Source organism: Somniosus microcephalus, chromosome 33 (genome assembly GCF_052327205.1).
Source record: "Somniosus microcephalus isolate GS21.2 chromosome 33, FLI_Smic_1.0, whole genome shotgun sequence".
Classification (NCBI taxonomy): Eukaryota; Metazoa; Chordata; class Chondrichthyes; order Squaliformes; family Somniosidae; genus Somniosus; species Somniosus microcephalus.
Genome location: NC_141019.1, coordinates 39,078,473 through 39,103,623, shown reverse-complemented (window position 1 = coordinate 39,103,623; position 25,151 = coordinate 39,078,473). Strand labels below are relative to the sequence as shown.

Below are 25,151 nucleotides of genomic sequence, written 5' to 3'. Positions count from 1 at the left end.
TCGCTATGGATATAGCTGGGGAAACTGAACAGGGTGAAGAGGTCGTTCAGACATTTAATGACCGTGGCACTGGTCATGTCCGGGCAGGGGATGGCGAACAGGAAACGGGAGTACTCATCAATAATGTTGAGGAAGTACACATTGCGGTCGGAGGAGGGGCGAGGCCCTTTAAAATCGACGCTCAGGCGCTCGAAGGGGCGAGTGGCTTTTATCAGGTGAGCCCTGTCTGGTCTATAAAAGTGCGGTTTGCACTCAGCGCAGACTTGGCAGTTCCTGGTCATGGTCCTGACCTCCTCAATAGAGTAAGGCAGGTTGCAGGCCTTGATGAAGTGGAAGAACCTGGTGACCCCCGGGTGGCAGAGGTCATTGTGGAGGGCCCGCAGTCTATCGATCTGCGCGCTGGCGCAGGTGCCACGCGATAGAGCATCCGGGGGTTCATTGAGCTTCCCGGGCCGGTACAAGATCTCGTAATTGTAGGTGGAAAGTTCGATTCTCCACCTCAAGATCTTGTCATTTTTGATTTTGCCCCTCTGCTTGTTGTTGAACATAAAAGCAACTGAACGCTGGTCAGTGAGCGGGGTAAATCGTTTTCCGGCCAGGTAGTGCCTCCAATGACGCACAGCCTCCACAATAGCCTGGGCCTCCTTCTCGACAGCGGAGTGTCTGGTCTCCGGGCCCTGGAGGGTTCGTGAAAAGAAGGCCACGGGTCTCCCCGCCTGATTAAGGGTAGCGGCCAGGGCAAAGTCGGACGCGTCGCTTTCCACCTGGAAGGGGATGGATTCGTCCACTGCGTGCATGGTGGCTTTGGCAATGTCATCCTTGATACGGTGGAAGGCTAAGCGGGCCTCTGCCGTCACGGGAAAGGAGGTGGACTTGATCAGCGGACGGGCCTTGTCCGCATAGTAGGGGACCCACTGGGCGTAATAGGAGAAAACCCCTAGGCACCTCTTCAGGGCCTTGAGGCAGTGGGAGTTCCATAAGGGGACGCATCCGGTCGGGACCGATGACTCCGTGTTCCACAACACAGCCAAGGATGGTGAGGCAGGTTGTGCGGAATATGCACTTCTCCTTGTTATACGTCAGGTTCAGGAGTTGGGCGGTGCGGAGGAATTTTTCGAGGTTTGCGTCATGGTCCTGCAAGTCATGGCCGCAGATGGTCACATTGTCCAGATATGGGAAAGTGGCCTGCAATGCATTTTGATCGACCATCCGGTCCATCTCCCTTTGGAAGACGGAGACCCCGTTGGTGACGCCAAAGGGAACCCTAAGGAAGTGATAGAGGCGGCCGTTTGCCTCAAAGGCAGTATACTGGCGGTCCTCAGGGCGGATAGGGAGCTGGTGGTACGCTGATTTCAGGTCAATGGTCGAGAAGACGCGGTGCTGCGCGATCTGGTTGACCATATCAGCTATGCGGGGGAGTGGGTAAGCGTCCAGCAGGGTGTAGCGATTTATTGTCTGGCTGTAGTCGATGACCAGGCGCTGCTTCTCGCCGGTCTTAACGACCACAACCTGGGCTCGCCACGGGCTGGTGCTGCCCTCAATAATCCCCTCCTTCAGGAGCCACTCCACTTCGGTTTTAATGAAAACCCTGTCCCCGGCACTGTATCGCCTGCTCTTTGTGGCGATGGGCTTACAGTCGGGGGTGAGGTTAGCAAACAGTTGGGGGGGGGGGGGTGAGTGTGGAGAGGTTGCACCTGGTGCGCAGCGGGCAATTTTGAAGCTGCTGGCTGCGGACTGTGAGTGGGGGGAGGGGTCCACCATACGCCATCATAACACTTTTAAGGTGGCACTGAAAATCTAACCTCAGTAGAACGGCAGCGCAGAGGTGGGGCAGGACCAGAAGTTTAAAATTATCGTACACAGCCCCGTCTACTACAAGTGTCACCACGCAGTAGCCGCCAATGTCCGCCGACTGGGACTCGGAGGCCATAGAAATCCGCTGGTGCGCAGGCAGGACTGGGAGAGAGCAACGCCGCACCGTGTCGGGGTGGATGAAGCTCTCCATGCTCCCAGAGTCAAAAAGGCAGATTGTTTCGTGACCATTTACCTTAATGTCCATTGTGGACCGGGCCAGTTGGTGCGGTCTCGCTTGGTCCAGCGTAACGGAGGCCAGCGTAGGGGTCGGTGTGTCGCTGCGGGTATCAGATGAGGCGGTGTTGGGGGCCTGTTGTGTCCCGGCTGTCGTCCAAGATGGCGGCGTCCATGATCCCCATGTGGCTGGAGGCGTCCAAAATGGCTGCTGTTCCGGTGGTTCGCACATGGCTGGGGAGGCCCAAGATGGCGGCCCACACACGCGGCGCTGCTGGGGTTCGGGGTGGCTTTGGCTCTGCAGACGCTGGCGTAGTGTCCCTTCTTCCCGCAGCCCGAGCAGATCGCATTTTTCGCCGGGCAGCGCGCTCTGGGGTGTTTGGCCTGGCCACAGAAGTAGCATTTCTGGCCTTGGGGCACTGCTGTCTGTCCTTGGGACACTGCTGCGGTAGTTGGGCCGTTGCTGGGATGTGGCTGGGGTGGCACGGCGCTATGAGACGGCCCTACCGTGTCCCAGGCTGTCGTTCCCCGCGGCGACCACGGTGCAGAGGAGTAGGCATCCATGCCCCGGTAGGCTGCGTCCAATGATCGTGCGAGTTCAGAGGCCTTGTTGAGATCGAGGTCACTCTGCTCCAACAGTCGCTGTCGGGTGTAATTGGATCTGTGGCCCGCTACAAAAGCGTCCCGGATAAGTTCCTCTGTGTACACGGCGGCCTTTACATCCTTAGAACCACAGGCCCGGCCAAGCACAGACAGTGCCTGAAGGTATTCCTCGGTCGATTCCCCAGGTTGTTGTTTACGACTCCCCAGGAGGTGCCTAGCGTACACCTCGTTCACTGGGCGCGTGTACTGGTCCTTGAGGAGCTTGATAGCATCCGCGTACGAGGTCGCGTCCTGGATGACCGAGTACACTCGGTGGTTCACTTTGGAGGTCAGGACATCCAGTTTGTCCTCGTCCGATTTGACCGTTGCAGCGGAGGCGATCAGGAATTTTTCAAAACACCTAAGCCAGTGAGTAAACTTGGTGGATGAGTCCGCCTCCCGATGGTCTAAGTCCAGGCATGCTGGTGTGAGGATCTTCTCCATTATAAAAATCTTGTTAATAAAATTGATGCGCTATCAATAACTCAAAAGACTGAGATTAAGCGAGTAACTAACAGGCTTTTATTAACAAGAGAATGAAGGTGTGCCTCGAGTGGTCGACCGGTCCAGAATACAGAGGGACTGTGGAGCAGTCACCTTTATACCTGGACTCGTGGGAGGAGTCAGCCGAGGCATGTACAGGCATGTACACAGTGGAATACAAACAGTGGTTTACCACAACTTGCTCTTAGATTTTTTCTGCCAAAGTGCATAACCTCACACTTTCCAACATTAGATTGCATCTGCCAAATTTCTGCCCACTCACTTAGCCTGTCTATGTCCTTTTGCAGGTTTTTTATGTCCTCCTCACTCACTGCTTTCCCTCCCATCTTTGTATCGTCATATTCTGTGCTAGGGTAGGAGGTAGGAGATGGGGATGGCAAGATCGTAAACAGCCTGAAAAATGGGGGCAGGGGTTATAGTCGGAAATTGTTGAACTCCGTGTTGAGTCCAGAAGCTTGAGTGTTGTTCTGTGTGTCCACAGGATCAGACTCTGAATCGGTGATTGTGGTCAGGGTGAAAGAGGCTCCGAGACGCGACCGTGCGAGGTAAGGACTGTTCTACACAGCTCTCGGCTCACAGCTCCACTCCCGTCACCAGGCACGCCTCCTGACCCTCGCTCAAACCCCAAGAACACCCAGAAACTGTGGCACATTTACTCACAGGGAGCTTTACTGGGTATTTAACCCCGTGCTGTACCTGCCCTGGGAGTGTTTGATGGGACAGTGTAGAGGGAGCTTTACTCTGTATCTAACCCCGTGCTGTACCTGCCCTGGAAGTGTTTGATGGGACAGTGTAGAGGGAGCTTTACTCTGTATCTAACCCCATGCTGTACCTGCCCTGGGAGTGTTTGATGGGACAGTGTAGAGGGAGTTTTACTCTGTATCTAACCCGTGCTGTACCTGCCCTGGGAGTGTTTGATGGGACAATGGGGAGGGAGCTTTACTCTGTAACTAACCCGTGCTGTACCTGCCCTGGGAGTGTTTGATGGGACAGTGTAGAGGGAGATTTACTCTATCTAACCCGTGCTGTACCTGCCCTGGGAGTGTTTGATGGGACAGTGTAGAGGGAGCTTTACTCTGTATCTAACCCATGCTGTACCTGCCCTGGGAGTGTTTGATGGGGACAGTGTAGAGGGAGCTTTACTCTGTATCTAACCCATGCTGTACCTGCCCTGGGAGTGTTTGATGGGACAGTGTAGAGGGAGCTTTACTCTGTATCTAACCCCGTGCTGTACCTGCCCTGGGAGTGTTTGATGGGGCAGTGTAGAGGGAGCTTTACTCTGTATCTAACCCCGTGCTGTACCTGCCCTGGGAGTGTTTGATGGGGCAGTGTAGAGGGAGCTTTACTCTGTATCTAACCCTGTGCTGTACCTGCCCTGGGAGTGTTTGATGGGACAGTGTAGAGGGAGCTTTACTCTGTATCTAACCCGTGCTGTACCTGCCCTGGGAGTGTTTGATGGGGACAGTGTAGAGGGAGCTTTACTCTGTATCTAACCCCGTGCTGTACCTGCCCTGGGAGTGTTTGATGGGACAGTGTAGAGGGAGCTTTACTCTGTATCTAACCCCGTGCTGTACCTGCCCTGGGAGTGTTTGATGGGACAGTGTAGAGGGAGCTTTACTCTGTATCTAACCCATGCTGTACCTGCCCTGGGAGTGTTTGATGGGACAGTGTAGAGGGAGCTTTACTCTGTATCTAACCCGTGCTGTACCTGCCCTGGGAGTGTTTGATGGGACAGTGTAGAGGGAGCTTTACTCTGTATCTAACCCGTGCTGTACCTGCCCTGGGAGTGTTTGATGGGACAGTGTAGAGGGAGCTTTACTCTGTATCTAACCCCGTGCTGTACCTGCCCTGAGAGTGTTTGATTGGACAGTGATCTCCTGCTGGAAAGTGTGTGTGTGTGTGACGTGATGGCAGGACTCGGGCTCGGTTGCGATGCCCTCCACAGTTCAATATCATCCAGGTTCACGGGTGAGGGGAGGCGGCCGGGGGGCTATGGAACCCGCACCCCCGGCGAGAGTTGGCGCCCTCGGGAGAGGAGATTGGGGGGAACTGGAATGAGACTTGACTCGAGGCCAACCCCTGGGTTCTTCACTACCTTCGATGTGCTAACGCTCTTTCTCTCTCTACCTCTTTGGTTTTTTTTTTGCAGGATGCCCGACTTCGACGCAGTGCATTGGATCAAAGAGCTGTGAGTTTTATTCCCCCGAGCTACATCAGAAACTGAAACTAAATCACGACGGTTAGGAGCGGGCCCCCTGCTTTATTCTTGTTGTTGAGAGACGGGCAGAATCTCGCAGAGTGGCCCCCGAAACGCCAGTTTATAAACACCTCCCCCCCCCCCCCCCAAAGAATCCCTGGCAGAGTCAACCCGCGACCTCGAGGGTCAGGTCACTGCCCTGTCCTCGTGCTGGGTGTCCAGAGATTCAAAGTGATGCCGTTATGGCAAATGGTGTCTTGCTATCGGTTTAATATCAGACAGCAATCGCACATCAGGAAATCGCAGTTGCACTTCGCGCGATTCCCTCAAATTAGTCCCACCGATCGGGGCAGAGGCCAGGAGTACCTGCCCCGGGGCAGAACACAGAGGAAGAAAGGGCTCGTCTTTGTGCCACGCCTTTACAGAACACGCTGTGAATACTGACACTCTCCTGGAGACTCCCTGTGAATACTGACACACTCCCGGGGACCCCCTGTAAATACTGACACACTCCCGGGGACCCCCTGTGAATACTGACACACTCCCGGAGACCCCCTGTATATACTGACACACTCCCGGGACCCCCTGTGAATACTGACACACTCCCGGGGACCCCTTGTAAATACTGACACACTCCCGGTGACCCCCTGTAAATACTGACACACTCCCGGGACCCCCTGTGAATACTGACACACTCCCGGGGACCCCTTGTAAATACTGACACACTCCCGGGGACCCCCTGTGAATACTGACACTCTCCTGGGGACTCCCTGTAAATACTGACACTCTCCCGGGGACTCCCTGTGAATACTGACACACTCCCAGGGACCCCTTGTAAATACTGACACACTCCCGGAGACCCCCTGTAAATACTGACACACTCCCGGGACCCCCTGTGAATACTGACACACTCCCGGGGACCCCTTGTAAATACTGACACACTCACGGGACCCCCTGTGAATACTGACACACTCCCGGGGACCCCCTGTAAATACTGACACACTCCCGGGGAACACCCTGTAAATACTGACGCACTCCCGGGGACCCCCTGTAAATACTGACACACTCCCCGGGGACCCCCTGTAAACACTGACACACTCCCGGGGACCCCCTGTAAATACTGACACACTCCCAGGGACCCCCTGTAAATACTGACGCACTCCCGGGGACCCCATGTAAATACGGACACACTCTCGGAGACCCCCTGTAAATACTGACACACTCCCGGGGACCCCCCTGTAAATACTGACACACCCCCGGAGACCCCCTATAAATACTGACACACTCCCGGGGACTCCCTGCAAGTAAAGACAAATTCTCGGGGAGCCCCTGTAAATACTGACACTCTCTCGGAGTCGCGTGTGTACTGACACTTTCCCGGGGCGTCCCTGTGTGTACTGTCTCTCTCCCGGGGTCCCCCCACCGTAAATACTGACACACTCCCCGGGGACCCACTTTAATTACTGACACACTCCCCAGGGACCCCCCTGTAAATACTGACACACCCCCGGGGACCCCCTGTAAATACTGACACACTCTCGGGGACCCCCTGTAAATACTGACACACTCCCAGGGACTTCCTGTAAATACTGACACAATCCCGGGGACTCCTTGTAAATACTGACACAATCCCGGGGACTCCCTGTAAATATTAACACACTCCCGGGGACCCCATGTAAATAAAGACAAATTCTCGGGGAGCACGTGTAAACACTGACACTCTCTCGGAGTCGCGTGTGTACTGACACAACCCCGGGGACTCCCTGTAAATACTGACACACTCCCGGGGACCCCCGCTGTAAATACTGACACACTCCCGGAGGCCCACTGTAAATACTGACACACTCCCAGGGACCCCTTGTAAATACTGACACACTCCCGGGGACCCCCTGTAAATACTGCCACAATCCCAGGGACACCCCGTAAATATTGACACACTCCCGGGGACCCCCTGTAAATACTGACACACTCCTGAGGACCCCCTGTAAATACTGACACACTCCCGGGGACCCCATGTAAATACTGACACACTCCCGGGGACCCCCTGTAAATACTGACACACTCCCTGGGAACCCCTGTAAATACTGACACACTCCCGGGGACCCCCTGTAAATACTGACACACTCCCTGGGACCCCCTGTAAATACTGACACACTCCCGGGGAACCCCTGTAAATACTGACACACTCCCGGGGACCCCATGTAAATACTGACACACTCCCTGGGACCCCCTGTAAATACTGACACACTCCCGGGGAACCCCTGTAAATACTGACACACTCCCGGGGACCCCCTGTAAATACTGACACACTCCTGGGGACTCCCAGTAAATAAAGACACACTCCTGGGGACTCCATGTAAATACTGACACACTCCCGGGGACCCCCTGTAAATACTGCCACAATCCCAGGGACCCCCTGTAAATACTGACACACTCCCGGGGACCCCTTGTAAATACTGACACACTCCCGGGGACCCCCTGTAAATACTGGCACACTCCCGGGGACCCCCTGTAAATACTGACACACTCCCGGGGACCCCCTGTAAATACTGACACACTCCCGGGGTCCCCCTGTAAATACTGACACACTCCCGGGGACTCCCTGTAAATACTGACACACTCCCGGGGACTCCCAGTAAATACTGACACACTCCCGGAGACCCCCTGTAAATACTGACACACACACTCCTGAGGACCCCCTGTAAATACTGACACACTCCCTGGGACCCCCTGTAAATACTGACACACTCCCCGGGGACCCCCTGTAATTACTGACACACTCCCGGGAATCCCCTATAAATACTGACACACTCCCCGGGACCCACTTTCATTACTGACACACTCCCCAGGGACCCCCCTGTAAATACTGACACACTCCCGGGGACCCCCTGTAAATACTGACACACTCCCGGGGACCCCCTGTAAATACTGACACACTCCCGGGGACCCCATGTAAATACGGACACACTCCCAGGACTCCCTGTAAATACTGACACACTCCCAGGGACTCCCTGTAAATACTGGCACAATCCCAGGGACTCCCTGTAAATACTGACACACTCCCGGGGATACCCTGTAAATATTAACACACTCCCGGGGACCCCATGTAAATAAAGACAAATTCTCGGGGAGCACCTGTAAACACTGACACTCTCTCGGAGTCGCGTGTGTACTGACACAACCCCGGGGACTCCCTGTAAATACTGACACGCTCCCGGGGACCCCCCCTGTAAATACTGACACACTCCCGGAGACACCCTGTAAATACTGACACACTCCCGGAGACCCACTGTAAATACTGATACACTCCCGGGCACCCCCTATAAATACTGACACACTCCCGGGGACCCCCTGTAAACACTGACACACTCTCGGGGACCCACTGTAAATACTGACACACTCCCGGGGACCCCCTGTAAATACTGACACACTCCCGGGGACCCCCTGTAAATACTGACACACTCCCGGGGACCCCCTGTAAATACTGACACACTCCCAGGGAACCCCTGTAAATACTGACACACTCCTGGGACCCCCTGTAAATACTGACACACTCCTGGGGACTCCCTGTAAATACTAACACACTCCCGGGGACCCCCTGTAAATACTGATACACTCCCGGGCACCCCCTATAAATACTGACACACTCCCGGGGACCCCCTGTAAATACTGACTCACTCCCGGGAACTCCCTGTAAATACTGACACACTCCCGGGGACCCCCTGTAAATACTGACACACTCCCCAGGGACCCACTGTAAATACTGACACACTCCCGGGGACCCCCTGTAAATACTGACACACTCCCGGGGACCCACTGTAAATACTGACACACTCCCAGGGAACCCCTGTAAATACTAACACACTCCCGGGGACCCCCTGTAAATACTGACACACTCCCGGGGACCCCCTGTAAATACTGACACACTCCCCAGGGACCCACTGTAAATACTGACACACTCCCGGGGACCCCCTGTAAATACTGACTCACTCCCGGGAACTCCCTGTAAATACTGACACACTCCCGGGGACCCCCTGTAAATACTGACGCACTCCCGAGGACGTCGTCAACAGAACTAACATAGAGATAAAAAATAAGGCGCGAACCTGTACACGGGACGAGAGGAGGATGCGGAGCTGAGTGTGGCGGGGGTGGACATGCGGGCAGTCGGGGTTTGGATGGGGAGGCTGGCGTGGCGGAAATGGTCTCAAGATGGGCGAGAACAACAGCATCGCGTTTCCACTGCGCCTCTTAACATAGAAACATAGAAGATAGGAGCAGGAGTAGGCCATTCGGCCCCTCAAGCCTGCTCCGCCATTCAATGAGATCATGGCTGATCATCCAAATTCAGTACCCTGTCCCTGTCTTCTCCCCCTATCCCTTGATCCCTTTAGCCTTAAGAAATATATCTAACTCCTTCTTGAATATATTTAATGAATTGGCCTCAACTGCCCTGTGTGGTAGAGAATTCCACAGGTTCACCACTCTCTGGGTGAAGAAATTCCTCCTCATCTCTGTCCTAAATGGCTTACCCCTTATCCTTAGACCATGACCCCTGGTTCTGGACTCCCCGGCCATCGGGAACATCCTTCCTGCATCTAGTCTGTCTAGTCCTGTTAGAATTTTATAAGTTTCAATGAGATCCCCTCTCATACTTCTAAACTCCAGCGAGTATAAGCCCAATCTCTCCTCATATGTCATTCCTGCCATCCCAGGTATCAGCCTGGTGAATCTTCGCTGCACTCCCTCCATGGCAAGAACATCCTTCCTCAGATAAGGCGACCAAAACTGCACACAATACTCAAGGTGCGGTCTCACCAAGGCCCTGTACAACTGCAGCAAGACATCCTTGCTCCTGTACTCGAACCCTCTCGTTATGAAGGCCAACATACCATTTGCCGCCTTAACCGCCTGCTGCAGCTGCATGCTTACCTTCAGCGACTGGTGCACAAGGACACCCAGGTCTCGTTGCACTTCCCCTTCTCCCAATCTATTGTCGTTCAGATAATAATCTGCCTTCCTGTTTTTGCCACCAAAGTGGATAACCTCGCATTTATCCACATTATACTGCATCTGCCGTGCATCTGCCCAATCGCCCAACATAGCAAGAACACAAACCAAGGCACTTCACCGGGGTTGGGAAAGAATTGGGACACCTTGCCAGAGGTGGAGGTGATCGAAGAGGGGCATCCAAAAACCCGGTGGGCTTTAAGGAGGAGGGATAGACGGTTGGAGGAATTGTCCGACTATGGGCTTTACGTGTACTGACTTGTGTAAACTCTATCCTGTGGATCAGCACGAGCATGTACGACTCCCGGGCCCGCGAGAGACGACGACTGATTGAAGAGCAGGAGGCCTTGGCGGACCGCCTTAAACAGCAGGTACGCTGCCGTACAACTCGTTCCCTCGTGCGCTGACTTATCCTGCGGTCCCTTCACCGAGGCCAGCGCGCGCGCGGAGTCAGTTGAGGGGGAACGCGAGTAGCAGAACGGATAGCGCGCAGGCTGCAGAACAGTAAACCCAGAGCAAGGGTTAAGGGAAGCTACTCGGAACTGGCAGAAGGTTGTGGGGGGGAGAGTGGTGTTGCGCAAGGATCGGGGCTGGGGACCACTGCTGTTCACCATTCGCATCAACGGTTTGGACTCTGGAATCGGAAGCACAGTTTAAAAATGTGCGGCGCGACACCAAAGCAATAGAAGATAGTCGCCAAGAAATCCAATGGGGAATTCAGGAGAAACTTCTTTACCCAGAGAGTGGTGAGAATGTGGAACTCGCTACCACAGGGGGTGGTTGAGGTGAATAAGCATTGGAGCAGGAGGAGGTCATTCAGCCCCCTCGAGCCTTTTCCGCCATTCAGTAAGATCATGGCTGATCTTCGACCTCCACTCCACTTTCCCGCCCTATCCCCCCCATGTCCCTTGTTTCCCCGAGCGTCTCAAAAATCGATCGAGCTCAGCCTTGACTATACTCAATGGCCCAGAAATTCGGGTCGGGGGCTTCCCGCGGGTGCAAGCCCCCGACCTGCACTTACCTAGCGCGCCGGCCGTTGAGCTGTGGGCCCGCGTGGGATTCCGACCCTGGGCCTCCTCCAACAGCCGGCGCGCAGTACTTGTGTATCCCAGGGGCGCAGGTAGTTTGAAGCGTCCCCTGGGATCACATGGGCCATGGAGAGCCAATGGTAGCAGGGAATCTCTATTCATAGATTTGACAGGAAGAGCTGACAAATCCATGAATACAATTCAGCCCCAAAACATAACTAAGACTTTAAACGATAATTTAAATTTGGGAAAAAATTAATTACAGATTCTAACGGGGCTAAAAATAAACTCACCTTTCTTTATTTAAAAATAATAAACCTGTGGAAAAAATGTTTTAATTTTACTTAATTCACCACTTACCTTGTTAAAAGCAGGCCCTGCGACTGCTTTTTAAAAGTGTAACTCCTGGAGACTTACCCTCCCGGAGAAACCTGCAAAAAAAAAAACCGGAGGTTCCAGGCGTAGGCGCTGCCTCTCCGGCGCACGCGTTCGACCCGTGAACCCCTTCCTTTAAGGGAACGGAAGTTCCGGTTTCCCGCGCATGCGCAGTGCGTGCACGAAACCGGCACTTTCGTCGGGCCTACCCGTGAGTACCCAGCGCGTACTCACCCGCGGGGACCCGAAGTTCTGGCCCATTGACTGAGCCTCCACAGCCCTCTGGGGTAGAGAATTCCAAAGATTCACCACCCTCCGAGTGAAGATGGCAGATGCAATATAATGTTGGAAAGTGTGAGGTTATGCACTTTGGCAGAAAAAATCAAAGAGCAAGTTATTATCTAAATGGAGAGAAACTGCAAAGTGCTACAGTACAAAGGGATCTGGGGGTCCTGGTGCATGAAACACAGAAGGTTAGTATGCAGGTGCAGCAGGTGATCAGGAAGGCCAATGGAATCTTGGCTTTTATTGCGAGGGGGATGGAGTATAAAAACAGGGAAGTCTTGCTGCAGTTATACAGGGTATTGGTGAGGCCACACCTGGAATACTGCGTACAGTTTTGGTTTCCATATTTAAGAAAAGATATACTTACTCTCGAGGCGGTTCAGAGAAGGTTCACTCAGTTGATTCCAGAGATGAGGGGGTTGACGTATGAGGAAAGGTTGAGTAGGTTGGGCCTCTACTCATTGGAGTTCAGAAGAATGAGAGGCGATCTTATCGAAACATATAAGATTGTGAGGGGGCTTGATCGGGTGGATGCGGTGAGGATGTTTCCACTGATGGGTGAGACGAGAACTAGGGGACATAATCTTAGAATAAGGGACTGCCCTTTCAAAACTGAGATGAGGAGAAACTTCTTCACTCAGAGGGTATTAAATCTATGGAATTTGCTACCCCAGAGAGCTGTGGAAGCTGCGACATTAAATAAATTTAAAATGGAGATAGACATTTTCCCAGCAGATAAGGGAATTAGGGGTTACGGGGAGAGGGCAGGGAAGTGGACGTGAATCTAGATTCAGATCAGCCATGATCCTATTGAATGGCGGAGCAGGCCCGAGGGGCCGTATGGCCTACTCCTGCTCCTATTTCTTATGAGGAGGAATTTCTTACATAAGAGCATATCAGCCCTAAATGGCCGACCCCTTATCCTGAGACTCTGGCCCCCTAGTTCTAGACTCCCCAGCCAGGGGGAAACAGCCTCTCAGCATCCACCCTGTAAGAATGTGATATGTTTCAATGAAATCACCTCTCATTCATCTAAATTCTAGGGCATATAGGCCTGGTCTCCTCGTGGGACAAGTTTATTTAGTACAGATGCATTTAAGGGGAAGTTAGATAAGCATATGAGGGAGAAGGGAATAGAGGGTTACGCTGATAGAGTTAGATGAGGAAAGATAGGAGGAGGCTTGAATGTAGCATAAACACCGGCATGGACTGGTTGGGCCGAATGGCCTGTTACTGTGCCGCACATCCTATGTAAATTGGTCGGGCGCAGTTAATGCTGAGGAGGACTGCAACAAAATACAAGATGACATTGATAAACTTGCAGAATGGGTGACATGAATCAGTCATTCATGGAAGAAAGACTCATGAAATAATACTGGGCGGCCTACGGGTGGTGCTGTCCAGGGAGAGCATAAATACTCGGGCGCGGGCCCAGCTTGCGCAGGACATTCTTAATGGGAACTAGTGAAGGACACAACCAGACCTCCATGATGCAAAACAGTTGATTAAAGCTTTGACCAAGTGCCCAGTAGTTTTCTGACGTCAATGGACGTGTAATTGCCAAATTAATTTCAATATAGATAATTCAGTGTGGCTCAAAGATTAATACAGGGCCAGTAAATACCACAGAAATCCCACAGTGCAGATAGAGGCCATTTCAGCCCATCGAGCCTGCACCGACACATATCCCACCCTATCCCCGTAACCCCACGTATTTAATCCCCCCTAACACTAAGGGTCAATTTATCATAGCCAATCAACCTAACCCGCACATCTTTGGACTGTGGGAGGAAACCGGAGCACCCGGAGGAAACCCGCGCAAACACGGGGAGAATGTGCAAACTCCACACAGACAGTCACCCGAGGCCGGATTCGAACCCGGGTCCCTGGCGCTGTGAGGCAACAGTGCTAACCACTATGCCACCCTTGAGGGGCAAGAGCTCTACTTGCTAAATCTCCTATAATAATAATCATAATCAACTTTTATTGTCATTGTTAGTGCACAAGTGCAGTACAACGAAATGTAGGCTTGCGGCTCCTGAGAGTGTACATTTAGATTAAGACATTTAAACATTCAACATACATTTGGCTTGTAATACATTAACATTAACATAACCATAATAAAGTGCATTGGCAGATGTGCAGGCTTTAGAGTTTATTTGTGGAGTTCAGTAGGATGACAGCCCCGGGAAAGAAGCTGTTCCTAAATCTGGTCGTTCGGGTGCGAATGCATCTGTAGCGTCTCCCAGATGGCAGGGGGGCGAACAGACTGTGGCTGGGGTGGGTAGGGTCTTTGATGATGGACCGTGACCTCCGTAAACAGCGTTTCTGGTATATGTGCTCTATGGTCGGTAGCCAGGTGCCGGTAATGCGTTGGGCAGTTTTGACTACCCGCTGCAGGGCTTTCCGGTCATAGTAGCTACAGCTGCCATACCATACTGTGATACAGTTCGTCAGGATGCTCTCTATTGTGCAGCGGTAAAAGTTAGAGAGGATCAGGGGTGACAGGTTACATCCCTTCAGCCTCCTTAGGAAATATAGGCGCTGCTGGGCCTACTTCACCAGAGAGGAGGTATTGAGGGACCAGGAGAGGTCTTCCGTGATGTGGACTCCGAGGAACTTAAAGCTGTCCACCCTTTCCACCACAGCCCCATGGATGTGGATGGGGGTGTGACTTCCGCCTTTAGACTTCCTGAAGTCCACAATGATTTCCTTGGTTTTCTTGATTCCTCCTGCGATGAGGAGGAATTTCTTCACTCAGAGGGCGGTGAATCTTTGGAATTCTCTGCCCCAGAGGGCTGTGGGGGCTCAGTCGTTGAGTATATTCAAGGCGGAGATCGACAGACTTTCGGGCACGAGTAAATCAAGGGATACGGGGATCAGGCGGGCAGGTGGAGGTGAGGTCGAAGATCAGCCATGATCTTACTGAATGGCGGAACAGGCTCGAGGGGCCGTGTGAGCTGCAAAAAGGGAATTTGAAAAGAAACAGGCGAGGGATATCAAGATTAACAGACACAAAGTTTTTACAATTATATTAGCATTAAAAGGGTAGTCAAGGGGGGTGCCATTCTGCCCCTCGAGCCTGTTACATTAGGAACAGGAGGAGGCCATTCAGCCCCCTCGAGCCTGTTACATTAGGAACAGGAGGAGGCCATTCAGCCCCTAGAGCCTGTTACATTAGGAACAGGAGGAGGCCATTCAGCCCCCTCGAGCCTGTTGCACAGGAACAGGAGGAGACCATTCAGCTCCTCGAGCCTGTTACATTAGGAACAGGAGGAGGCCCATTCAGCCCCCTCGAGCTTGTAACATTAGCAGCAGGAGGAGGCCATTCAGCCCCCCTCGAGCCTGTTATATTAGGAACAGGAGGAGGCCATTCAGCCCCCTCTCGAGCCTGTTACATTAGGAACAGGAGGAGGCCATTCATCCCCCTCGAGCCTGTTACATTAGGAACAGGAGGAGGCCCATTCAGCCCCCTCGAGCCTGTTACATTAGGAACAGGAGGAGGCCATTCAGCCCCCCTCGAGCCTGTTATATTAGGAACAGGAGGAGGCCATTCAGCCCCCTCTCGAGCCTGTTACATTAGGAACAAGAGGAGGCCATTCAGCCCCCTCGAGCTTGTAACATTAGGAACAGGAGGAGGCCATTCAGCCCCCTCTCGGGCCTGTTACACAGGAACAGGAGGAGGCCATTCAGCCCCCTCGAGCTTGTAACATTAGGAACAGGAGGAGGCCCATTCAGCCCCCTCGAGCTTGTAACATTAGGAACAGGAGGAGGCTATTCAGCCCCGCTCGGGCCTGTTACACAGGAACAGGAGGAGGCCATTCAGCCCCCTCGAGCCTGTTACATTAGGAACAGGAGGAGGCCATTCAGCCCCGCTCGGGCCTGTTACACAGGAACAGGAGGAGGCCATTCAGCCCCCTCGAGCCTGTTACATTAGGAACAGGAGGAGGCCATTCAGCCCCGCTCGGGCCTGTTACACAGGAACAGGAGGAGGCCATTCAGCCCCCTCGAGCCTGTTACACAGGAACAGGATGAGCCGCAGTTACTGACATGTGGAATCGTGCAGCAAGTTACTGAGTGTCTGTCTGTGTCGTAGAGGCTGCATGACAAGGATACGCTGTCCAAACGAGTCACAGCTCAACTACATCTCAGGGTGCCCCTGGTTGAGGAGATCCCAATCGCAGATATCCCGCAGGAGGACGAGGATGAGGAGCAGGAGAAGCCAAGAACAAAGGTGGTTGATGAAGAAGAGGAGGAGTTTCCGTTGCTCACTGAGGTACTGTACAGAGTAATGCTCCCGCTACACTATCCCATCAAACACTCCCAGGGCAGGTACAGCACGGGGATAGATACAGAGTAAAGCTCCCTCTACACTGTCCCATCAAACACTCCCAGGGCAGGTACAGCACGGGGATAGATACAGAGTAAAGCTCCCTCTACACTGTCCCATCAAACACTCCCAGGGCAGGTACAGCACGGGTTAGATACAGAGTAAAGCTCCCTCTACACTGTCCCATCAAACACTCCCAGGGCAGGTACAGCACGGGGTTAGATACAGAGTAAAGCTCCCTCTACACTGTCCCGTCAAACACTCCCAGGGCAGGTACAGCACGGGGATAGATACAGAGTAAAGCTCCCTCTACACTGTCCCCATCAAACACTCCCAGGGCAGGTACAGCACGGGGTTAGATACAGAGTAAAGCTCCCTCTACACTGTCCCGTCAAACACTCCCAGGGCAGGTACAGCATGGGGTTAGATACAGAGTAAAGCTCCCTCTACACTGTCCCATCAAACACTCCCAGGGCAGGTACAGCACGGGGTTAGATACAGAGTAATGCTCCCTCTACACTCTCCCATCAAACACTCCCAGGGCAGGTACAGCACGGGGTTAGATACAGAGTAATGCTCCCTCTACACTGTCCCCATCAAACACTCCCAGGCCAGGTACAGCATGGGGTTAGATACAGAGTAAAGCTCCCTCTACACTGTCCCATCAAACACTCCCAGGGCAGGTACAGCACGGGTTAGATACAGAGTAATGCTCCCTCTACACTATCCTCATCAAACACTCCCAAGGCAGGTACAGCACGGGGTTAGATACAGAGTAATGCTCCCTCTACACTCTCCCATCAAACACTCCCAGGGCAGGTACAGCGCGCGTTAGATACAGAGTAATGCTCCCGCTACACTGTCCTATCAAACACTCCCAGGGCAGGTACAGCACGGGGTTAGATACAGAGTAATGCTCCCGCTACACTATCCTCATCAAACACTCCCAGGGCAGGTACAGCACGGGGTTAGATACAGAGTAATGCTCCCTCTACACTCTCCCATCAAACACTCCCAGGGCAGGTACAGCACAGGGTTAGATACAGAGTAAAGCTCCCTCTACACTGTCCCCATCAAACAATCCCAGGGCAGGTACAGTACGGCTCGGTGTTTGTGTGTTTGGGGCTCAGTACCACACCGGCTGAGATTGGCTAACTCAGCACTGGCCGAGGAGGGAGCCTGGCCCTTTCCTGCTCGGTGACGCTCAGCCCCCCTTGCCGGATAAGCTCAGCGTGCCGCTGGGGGCTGTCATAACGTTTGTCTCGTGACAGAGAGTGTCCTGACGGTGCGCTAGTCTGCAGACCTGGTGTGTTGCAGGAAATGGAGAGCGAGGTGCGGAGGGCGTTCCGGTCCGGGAATCCCGATGAGGTGCTGAGCGAGGCATTCCGGCTGACTATCACACGCAAGGACATCCACACCCTCAACCATCTCAACTGGCTCAACGATGAGGTAAAGCGAACTGCTGGATGGGGGAGCATAGAATCATCGAAGATAGGAGCAGGAGTCGGCCCCTCGAGCCTGCTCCGCCATTCAATAAGATCATGGTTGATCATCCAAATTCAGTACCCTGTCCCTGCCTTCTCCCCATATCCCTTGATCCCTTTAGCCTTAAGAAATATATCCAACTCTTTCATGAATATATTTAATGAATTGGCCTCAACTGCCTTCTGTAGTAGAGAAGAAATTCCTCCTCATTTCTGTCCTAAATGGCATACCCTTTATCCTTAGACTGTGACCCCTGGTTCTGGACTTCCCCGCCATCGGGAACATCCTTCCTGCATCTAGTCTGTCCAGTCCTGTCAGAATTTTATAAGTTTCAATGAGATCCCCTCATTCTTCTAAACTCCAGCGAGTACAAGCCCAATCGACCCAATCTCTCCTCATACGTCATTTCTGCCATCCCAGGTATCAGCCTGGTGAATCTTTGCTGAACTCCTTTCATGGCAAGAACATCCTTCCTCAGATAAGGCGACCAAAACTGCACACAATACTCAAGATGTGGTCTCACCAAGGCCCTGTACAACTGCAGCAAGACATCCTTGTTCCTGTACACAAAGCCTCTCGCTACGAAAGCCAACATACCATTTGCCTTCTTAATGGCCTGCTGCACCTGCATGCTTGCCTTCAGCGACTGGTGCACAAGGACACCCAGGTCTCGTTGCACTTCCCCTTCGCCCAATCTATTGCCATTCAAATCATAATCTGCCTTCCTGTTTTTGCCACCAAAGTGGATAACCTCACATTTATCCACATTATATTGCATCTGCCTTGCTTCAGCCCAATCACCCAACCTGTCCAAATCATCCTGGAGTTTCTCGGTATCCTCCTCACAGCACACACGCCCACCTAGCTTTGTGTCGTCTGCAAATTTGGAGATGTTACATCTGGTTCCCTCGTCTAGATCATTAATATATATTGTGAATAGCTGGGGTCCAAGGACCGATCCCTGCGGCACCCCACTAGTCACTGCCTGCCACTCAGAAAAAGACCCGTTTATTCCAACTCTGCTTTCTGTCTGTCAACCAGTTTTCTATCCAAGTCAATGCCTTGCCCCCAATCCCATGTCCCTTAACTTTACACGCTAACCTCTTATGCAGTACCTTATCGAAAGCCTTCTGAAAGTCCAAATATCCCACATCCACTGGTTCTCCCTTATCTATTTTACCAGTTACATCCTCAAAAAATTCCAGTAGATTAGTCAAGCACGATTTACCTTTTGTAAATCCATGTTGACTTTGTCCGATCCTGTCACTGTTTTCCAAGTGCTCAGCTATTACATCCTTTATAATGGACTCTAGCATTTTCCCCACTACCGATGTCAGGCTTACCGGTCTGTAATTCCCCGTTATCAGGAAATAGTTGAGGCTTGTAATAAGGGAACATCTATAATTATGGGGGATTTTAACTATCATATTAATTGGACAAATCAAATTGGGCAGGGCTGCCTTGAGGATGAGTTCATTGAGTGTATTAGGGATGGCTTTCTTGAGCAGTATGTAACTGAACCGACCAGGGGGCAAGCAACCTTAGATCTGGTCCTGTGTAACGAGACAGGATTAATTAAAAATGTCCTAGTAAAGGATCCCCTTGGAATGAGTGACCATAACATGGTTGAATTCCATATTCAATTAGAGGGTGAGAAGGTTGGATCTCAAACAAGCGTGCTAAGCTTGAATAAAGGAGACTATGAAGGTATGAGAGCGGAATTGAGTAGAGTGGATTGGGAAAATAGATTAAAGGGTAAGACGATACATGATCAGTGGTGTACATTTAAGGAGTTATTTTACAACTTCCAAAAAATATATATTCCACTGAGAAGAAAAGGTGTAAAAGAAAAGACAGCCATCCGTGGCTAAGTAAAGAAATTAAGGATAGTATTCGACTAAAAACAAGGGCATATAAGGTAGCCAAATCTAGTGGGAGGATAGAGGATTGGGAAAACTTTAAAAGACAGCAAAAAATAACAGAAAGATTGATTAAGAAAGGGAAGATAGATTATGAAAGTAAATTAGCAAAAAATATAAAAACAGATAGTAAGAGTGTTTATAGTTATATAAAAAGAAAAAGGGTGGCTCAAGTAAATGTTGGCCCCTTAGAGGATGAGACCAGGAAATTAATGGTGGGAAATATGGAGATGGCAAAAACACTGAATGAATAATTTATATCAGTCTTTACAGTAGAAGACACTAAGAATATCCCAACACTGGACAAACAGGGGGCTAAAGGGGGGGAGGAGCTAAACGCGATCAAAATCACTAAGGAAGTGGTACTCGGTAAAATAATGGGACTCAAGGCGGATAAATCACCTGGACCTGATGGCTTACATCTTAGGGTCTTGAGGGAAGTGGCGGTAGGGATTGTGGATGCATTGGTAATAATTTTCCAAAACTCCCTGGACTCGGCAATGGTCCCGGCAGACTGGAAAACTGCTAATGTAACACCCTTATTTAAAAAGGGCAGTAGACAGAAGGCTGGAAACTATAGCCTAACATCTGTGGTAGGTAACATTTTGGAGTCCATTATTAAGGAGACAGTAACAGGACATTTGGATAATCATAATTTAATAGGACAAAGTCAGCATGGTTTTATGAAGGGGAAGTCATGTTTGACAAATTTGCTGGAGTTCTTTGAGGAAGTAACGTATAGGGTGGATAAAGGGTGGACGTAGTGTATTTAGACTTCCAAAAGGCATTTGACAAGGTGCCACACAGAAGATTATTGCTTAAGATAAAAAATCACGGGATTGGGGGTAATATTCTGGCATGGATAGAGGATTGGCTATCTAACAGAAGGCAGAGAGTTGGGATAAATGGTTCATTCTCAGACTGGCAATCAGTAACTAGTGGTGTTCCGCAGGGGTCAGTGCTGGGTCCCCAACTCTTTACAATCTATATTAACGATTTGGAGGAGGGGACCGAGTGTAACATATCAAAGTTTGCAGATGATACTAAGATGGGGGGGAAAGTAGTGAGTGAGGAGGACATAAAAAACTTTCAAGGGGACATAGACAGGCTAAGTAAGTGGGCAGAGATTTGGCAGATGGAATACAATACTGGAAAGTGTGAGGTTATGCACTTTGGCAGGAAAAATCGTAGAGCAAGTTATTATCTTAATGGCAAGAAACTGGAAAGTACTGAAGTACAAAGGGATCTGGGGGTCCTGGTGCACGAAACTCAAAAGGTTAGTATGCAGGCGCAGCAAGTGATTAAGAAGGCCAATGGAATGTTGGCTTTCATTGCTAAGGGGATAGAATATAAAAATAGGGAGGTATTGCTTCAGTTGTACAAGGTATTGGTGAGACTGCACCTGGAATACTGCGTACAGTTTTGGTGTCCATACTTAAGAAAGGACATACTTGCTCTCGAGTCAGTACAAAGAAGGTTCACTCGGTTAATCCCGGGGATGAGGGGATGGACATATGAGGAGAGGTTGAGTAGATTGGGACTCTACTCATTGGAGTTCAGAAGAATGAGAGGCGATCTTATTGAAACATATAAGATTGTGAAGGGGTTGGATCGGGTGGATGCAGGGAAGATGTTCCCGATGATGGGTGAAACTAGAACTAGGGGACATAGTCGTAGAATAAGGGGCTGCTCTTTCAAAACTGAGATGAGGAGGAACTACTTCACTCAGAGGGTGGTAGGTCCATGGAATATGCTGCCCCAAAAAGCTGTAGAAGCTACATCATTACATAAATTTAAAACAGAAATAGACAGTTTCCTAGAAGTAAAGGGAATTAAGGGTTATGGGGAGCGGGCAGGAATTTGGACATGAGTCTAGGTTCGGATCGGTTATGGCCCTGTGGGTAGCGGAGCGGGCCCAGGGGCCGTGTAGCCTGATCCTGCTCCTATTTCGTGTGTCTAATTCTGTTAGATTCAGGAGATGGTTCTGTGATAGTGGATTGGCAGTTAGGATCAGATCAGCCATGATCTTATTGAATGGCGGAGCAGGCTCGAGGGGCCGATTGGCCTACTCCTGCTCCTATTTCTTATGTTCTCCCTACCACCTTTTTTGAATAGTGGGGTAACATTAGCTACCCTCCAATCCATGGGTACTGTTCCAGATTCCATCGAATGTTGGAAGATGATCAGCAATGCATCTACTATTTCTAGGGCCACTTCCTTAAGTACCCTAGGATGTAGATTATTAGGCCCTGGGGATTTTTCGGCCTTCAGTCCCATCAATTTCCCTAACACCATTTCCTTACAAATACTGATTTCTTTCAGTTCCTCCCCTTCATCAGACCCTATGTTCCCCGACATCTCTGGGAGGTTATTTGTGTCCTCCTTTGTGAAGACAGAACCAAAATATGTATTTAGTTGGTCTGCCATTTCTTTGTTACCCATCATAAATTCCCCTGATTCTGACTGCAAGGGACCTACGTTTGACTTCACCAATCTTTTTCTCTTCACATATCTATATAAAAACTTTTACAGTCAGTTTTTATGTTCCCTGCAAGCTTACTCTCATATTCTATTTCCCCTTCTTAATTAATCCCTTTGTCCTCCTTTGTTGAATCCTAAACTGCTCCCAATCCTCAGGTTTACTGCTTTTTCTGGCCAATTTATATGTCCTCTCCTTGGATCTTATGCTATCCCTAATTTCCCTTGTTAGCCACGGTTGAGTCACCTTTTTTGTTTTATTTTTATGCCATACTGGGATGAACAATTTCTGTAGTTCATCCATACAGTCTTTGAATGCTTGCCATTGCCTATCCACCGTCAACCCTTTGAGTGACATTCCCCAATCAATCCTACCCAACTCACGCCTCAGACCATCATAGTTTCCTTTATTTCAATTCAGGACCCTAGTCTCTGAGTCAACTACTTCATTCTCCATCTTAATGAAGAATTCTATCATATTATGATCGCTCCGACCCAAGGGGCCTCGTACAACAAGATTGCTAATTAATTCTTTCTCATTACATAATACCCAGTCTAAGCTGGCCTGATCTCTGGTTGGTTCCTCGACATATTGGTTCAGGAAACCATCCCGTAAACACTCCAGGAATTCCTCCTCCACAGTATTGTTACTAATTTGGTTAGCCCAATCTATATGGAGATTAAAGTCACCCATGATGACTGCTGTGCCCTTATTGCACGCTTCTCTAATTTCCCTTTTAATGCCATCCCCAACCTCTGCATTACTGTTTGGCGGTCTATATACCACTCCCACTAGCGTTTTCTGCCCCTTGGTATTTCTCAGTTCCACCCATACAGATTCCACATCATCAGAGCTAATATCCTTCCTTACAATTGTGTTAATCCCTTCTTTAACCAGCAATGCTACCCCACCTCCCTTTCCTTTTTGCCTATCTTTCCTGATTATTGAATACCCCTGGATGTTGAGTTCCCAGCCTTGACCACCCTGGAGCCATGTTTCCGTAATCCCAATCAAATCATATTTGTTTACCTCTATTTGCGCAGCTAATTCATCCACCTTATTCACCAAGTCTTCAGGCTTGTTTTTTTAACGCTCTTAGACCTATTAGAATTATTATTTACTGTGACCATGTTTGGGTGTACTGAGGGAGCGCCGCACTGTCGGGGGGCAGTACTGAGGGAGCGCCGCACTGTCAGATGGGCAGTAGTGAGGGAGCGCCGCACTGTCGGAGGGGCGGTACTGAGGGAGCGCCGCACTGTCGGAGGCGCAGTACTGAGGGAGCACCACACTGTTGGAGGGGCAGTACTGAGGGAGCGCCGCACTGTCGGAGGGGCAGTACTGAGGGAGCGCCGCACTGTCGGAGGGGCAGTACTGAGGGAGCGCCGCACTGTCGGAGGCGCCACACTGTTGGAGGGGCAGTACTGAGGGAGCGCCGCACTGTCGGAGGGGCGGTACGGAGGGAGCGCCGCACTGTCGGAGGGGCAGTACTGAGGTAGCACTGCACTGTCTGAGGGGCAGTACTGAGGGAGCACTGCACTGTCTGAGGGGCAGTACTGAGGGAGCGCTGCACTGTCGGAGGGGCGGTACTGAGGGAGCGCCGCACTGTTGGAGGGGCAGTACTGAGGGAGCGCCGCACTGTTGGAGGGGCAGTACTGAGGGAGCACCACACCGCAGTGACTTGGGGTACCGCAGGGATCGGTCCTTGGACCCCAGCTATTCACAATATATATTAATGATCTAGACAAGGGAACTAGATGTAATATCTCCAAGTTTGCAGACGACACAAAGCTGGGTGGGCGTGTGTGCTGTGAGGAGGATGCCGAGAAACTCCAGGATGATTTGGATAGGTTGGGTGATTGGGCAAAAGCATGGCAGATGCAATATAACGTGGATAAATGTGAGGTTATCCACTTTGGTGGCAAAAACAGGAAGGCAGATTATTATCTGAATGGCAATAGATTGGGAGAAGGGGAAGTGCAACGAGGCCTGGGTGTCCTTGTGCACCAGTCGCTGAAGGTAAGCATGCAGGTGCAGCAGGCGGTTAAGAAGGCAAATGGTATGTTGGCCTTCGTAGCGAGAGGGTTCGAGTACAGGAACAAGGATGTCTTGCTGCAGTTACACAGGGCCTTGGTGAGACCACACCTTGAGTATTGTGTGCAGATTTGGTCGCCTTATCTGAGGAAGGATGTTCTTGCCATGAAAGGAGTTCAGCGAAGATTCACCAGGCTGATACCTGGGATGGCAGGAATGACGTATGAGGAGAGATTGGGTCGATTGGGCTTGTACTCGCTGGAGTTTAGAAGAATGAGAGGGGATCTCATTGAAACTTATAAAATTCTGTCAGGTCTGGACAGACTAGATGCAGGAAGGATGTTCCCGATGGTCGGGGAGTCCAGAACCAGGGGTCACAGTCTAAGGATAAGGGGTAGTCCATTTAGGACAGAAATGAGGAGGAATTTCTGCACCCAGAGAGTGGTGAACCTGTGGATTTCTCTACCACAGAAGGCAGTAGAGGCCAATACATTAAATATATTCAAGAAGGAGTTCTTAAGGCTAAAGGGATCAAGGGATAAGGGGAGAAAGCAGGGACCGGGTACTGAATTCGGATGATCAGCCATGATCGCATTGAATGCCGGAGCAGGCTCGAGGGGCCGAATGGCCTACTCCTGCTACTATCTTCTATGTTTCTATGTCAGAGGGGCAGTACTGAGGGAGTGCTGTACTGTCGGAGGGGCAGTACTGAGGGAGCGCCACACTGTCGAAGGGGCAGTACTGAGGGAGCGCTGCACTGTCGGAGGGGCAGTGCTGAGGGAGCACCGCACTGTCGGAGGGGCGGTACTGAGGGAGCACCGCACTGTCGGAGGGGCAG

At 51.2% G+C, this 25,151-nt stretch overlaps 1 protein-coding gene across 2 annotated transcripts in view; it reads left to right on the top strand.

The window, feature by feature from the left end:
* The window catches only part of LOC147097209 (sentrin-specific protease 1-like), a 44,820-nt gene that overhangs the window by 6,840 nt on the left and 12,829 nt on the right, over positions 1 to 25,151 (top strand). For both annotated transcript variants that reach the window (XM_085973096.1, XM_085973095.1), the window contains exons 4-8: positions 3,656 to 3,719; positions 5,324 to 5,362; positions 10,668 to 10,752; positions 16,166 to 16,345; positions 17,717 to 17,848. In XM_085973096.1, coding sequence (XP_085829222.1) covers positions 3,656 to 3,719; positions 5,324 to 5,362; positions 10,668 to 10,752; positions 16,166 to 16,345; positions 17,717 to 17,848 — 500 coding nt within the window. The remainder of the gene's footprint in view (positions 1 to 3,655; positions 3,720 to 5,323; positions 5,363 to 10,667; positions 10,753 to 16,165; positions 16,346 to 17,716; positions 17,849 to 25,151) is intronic.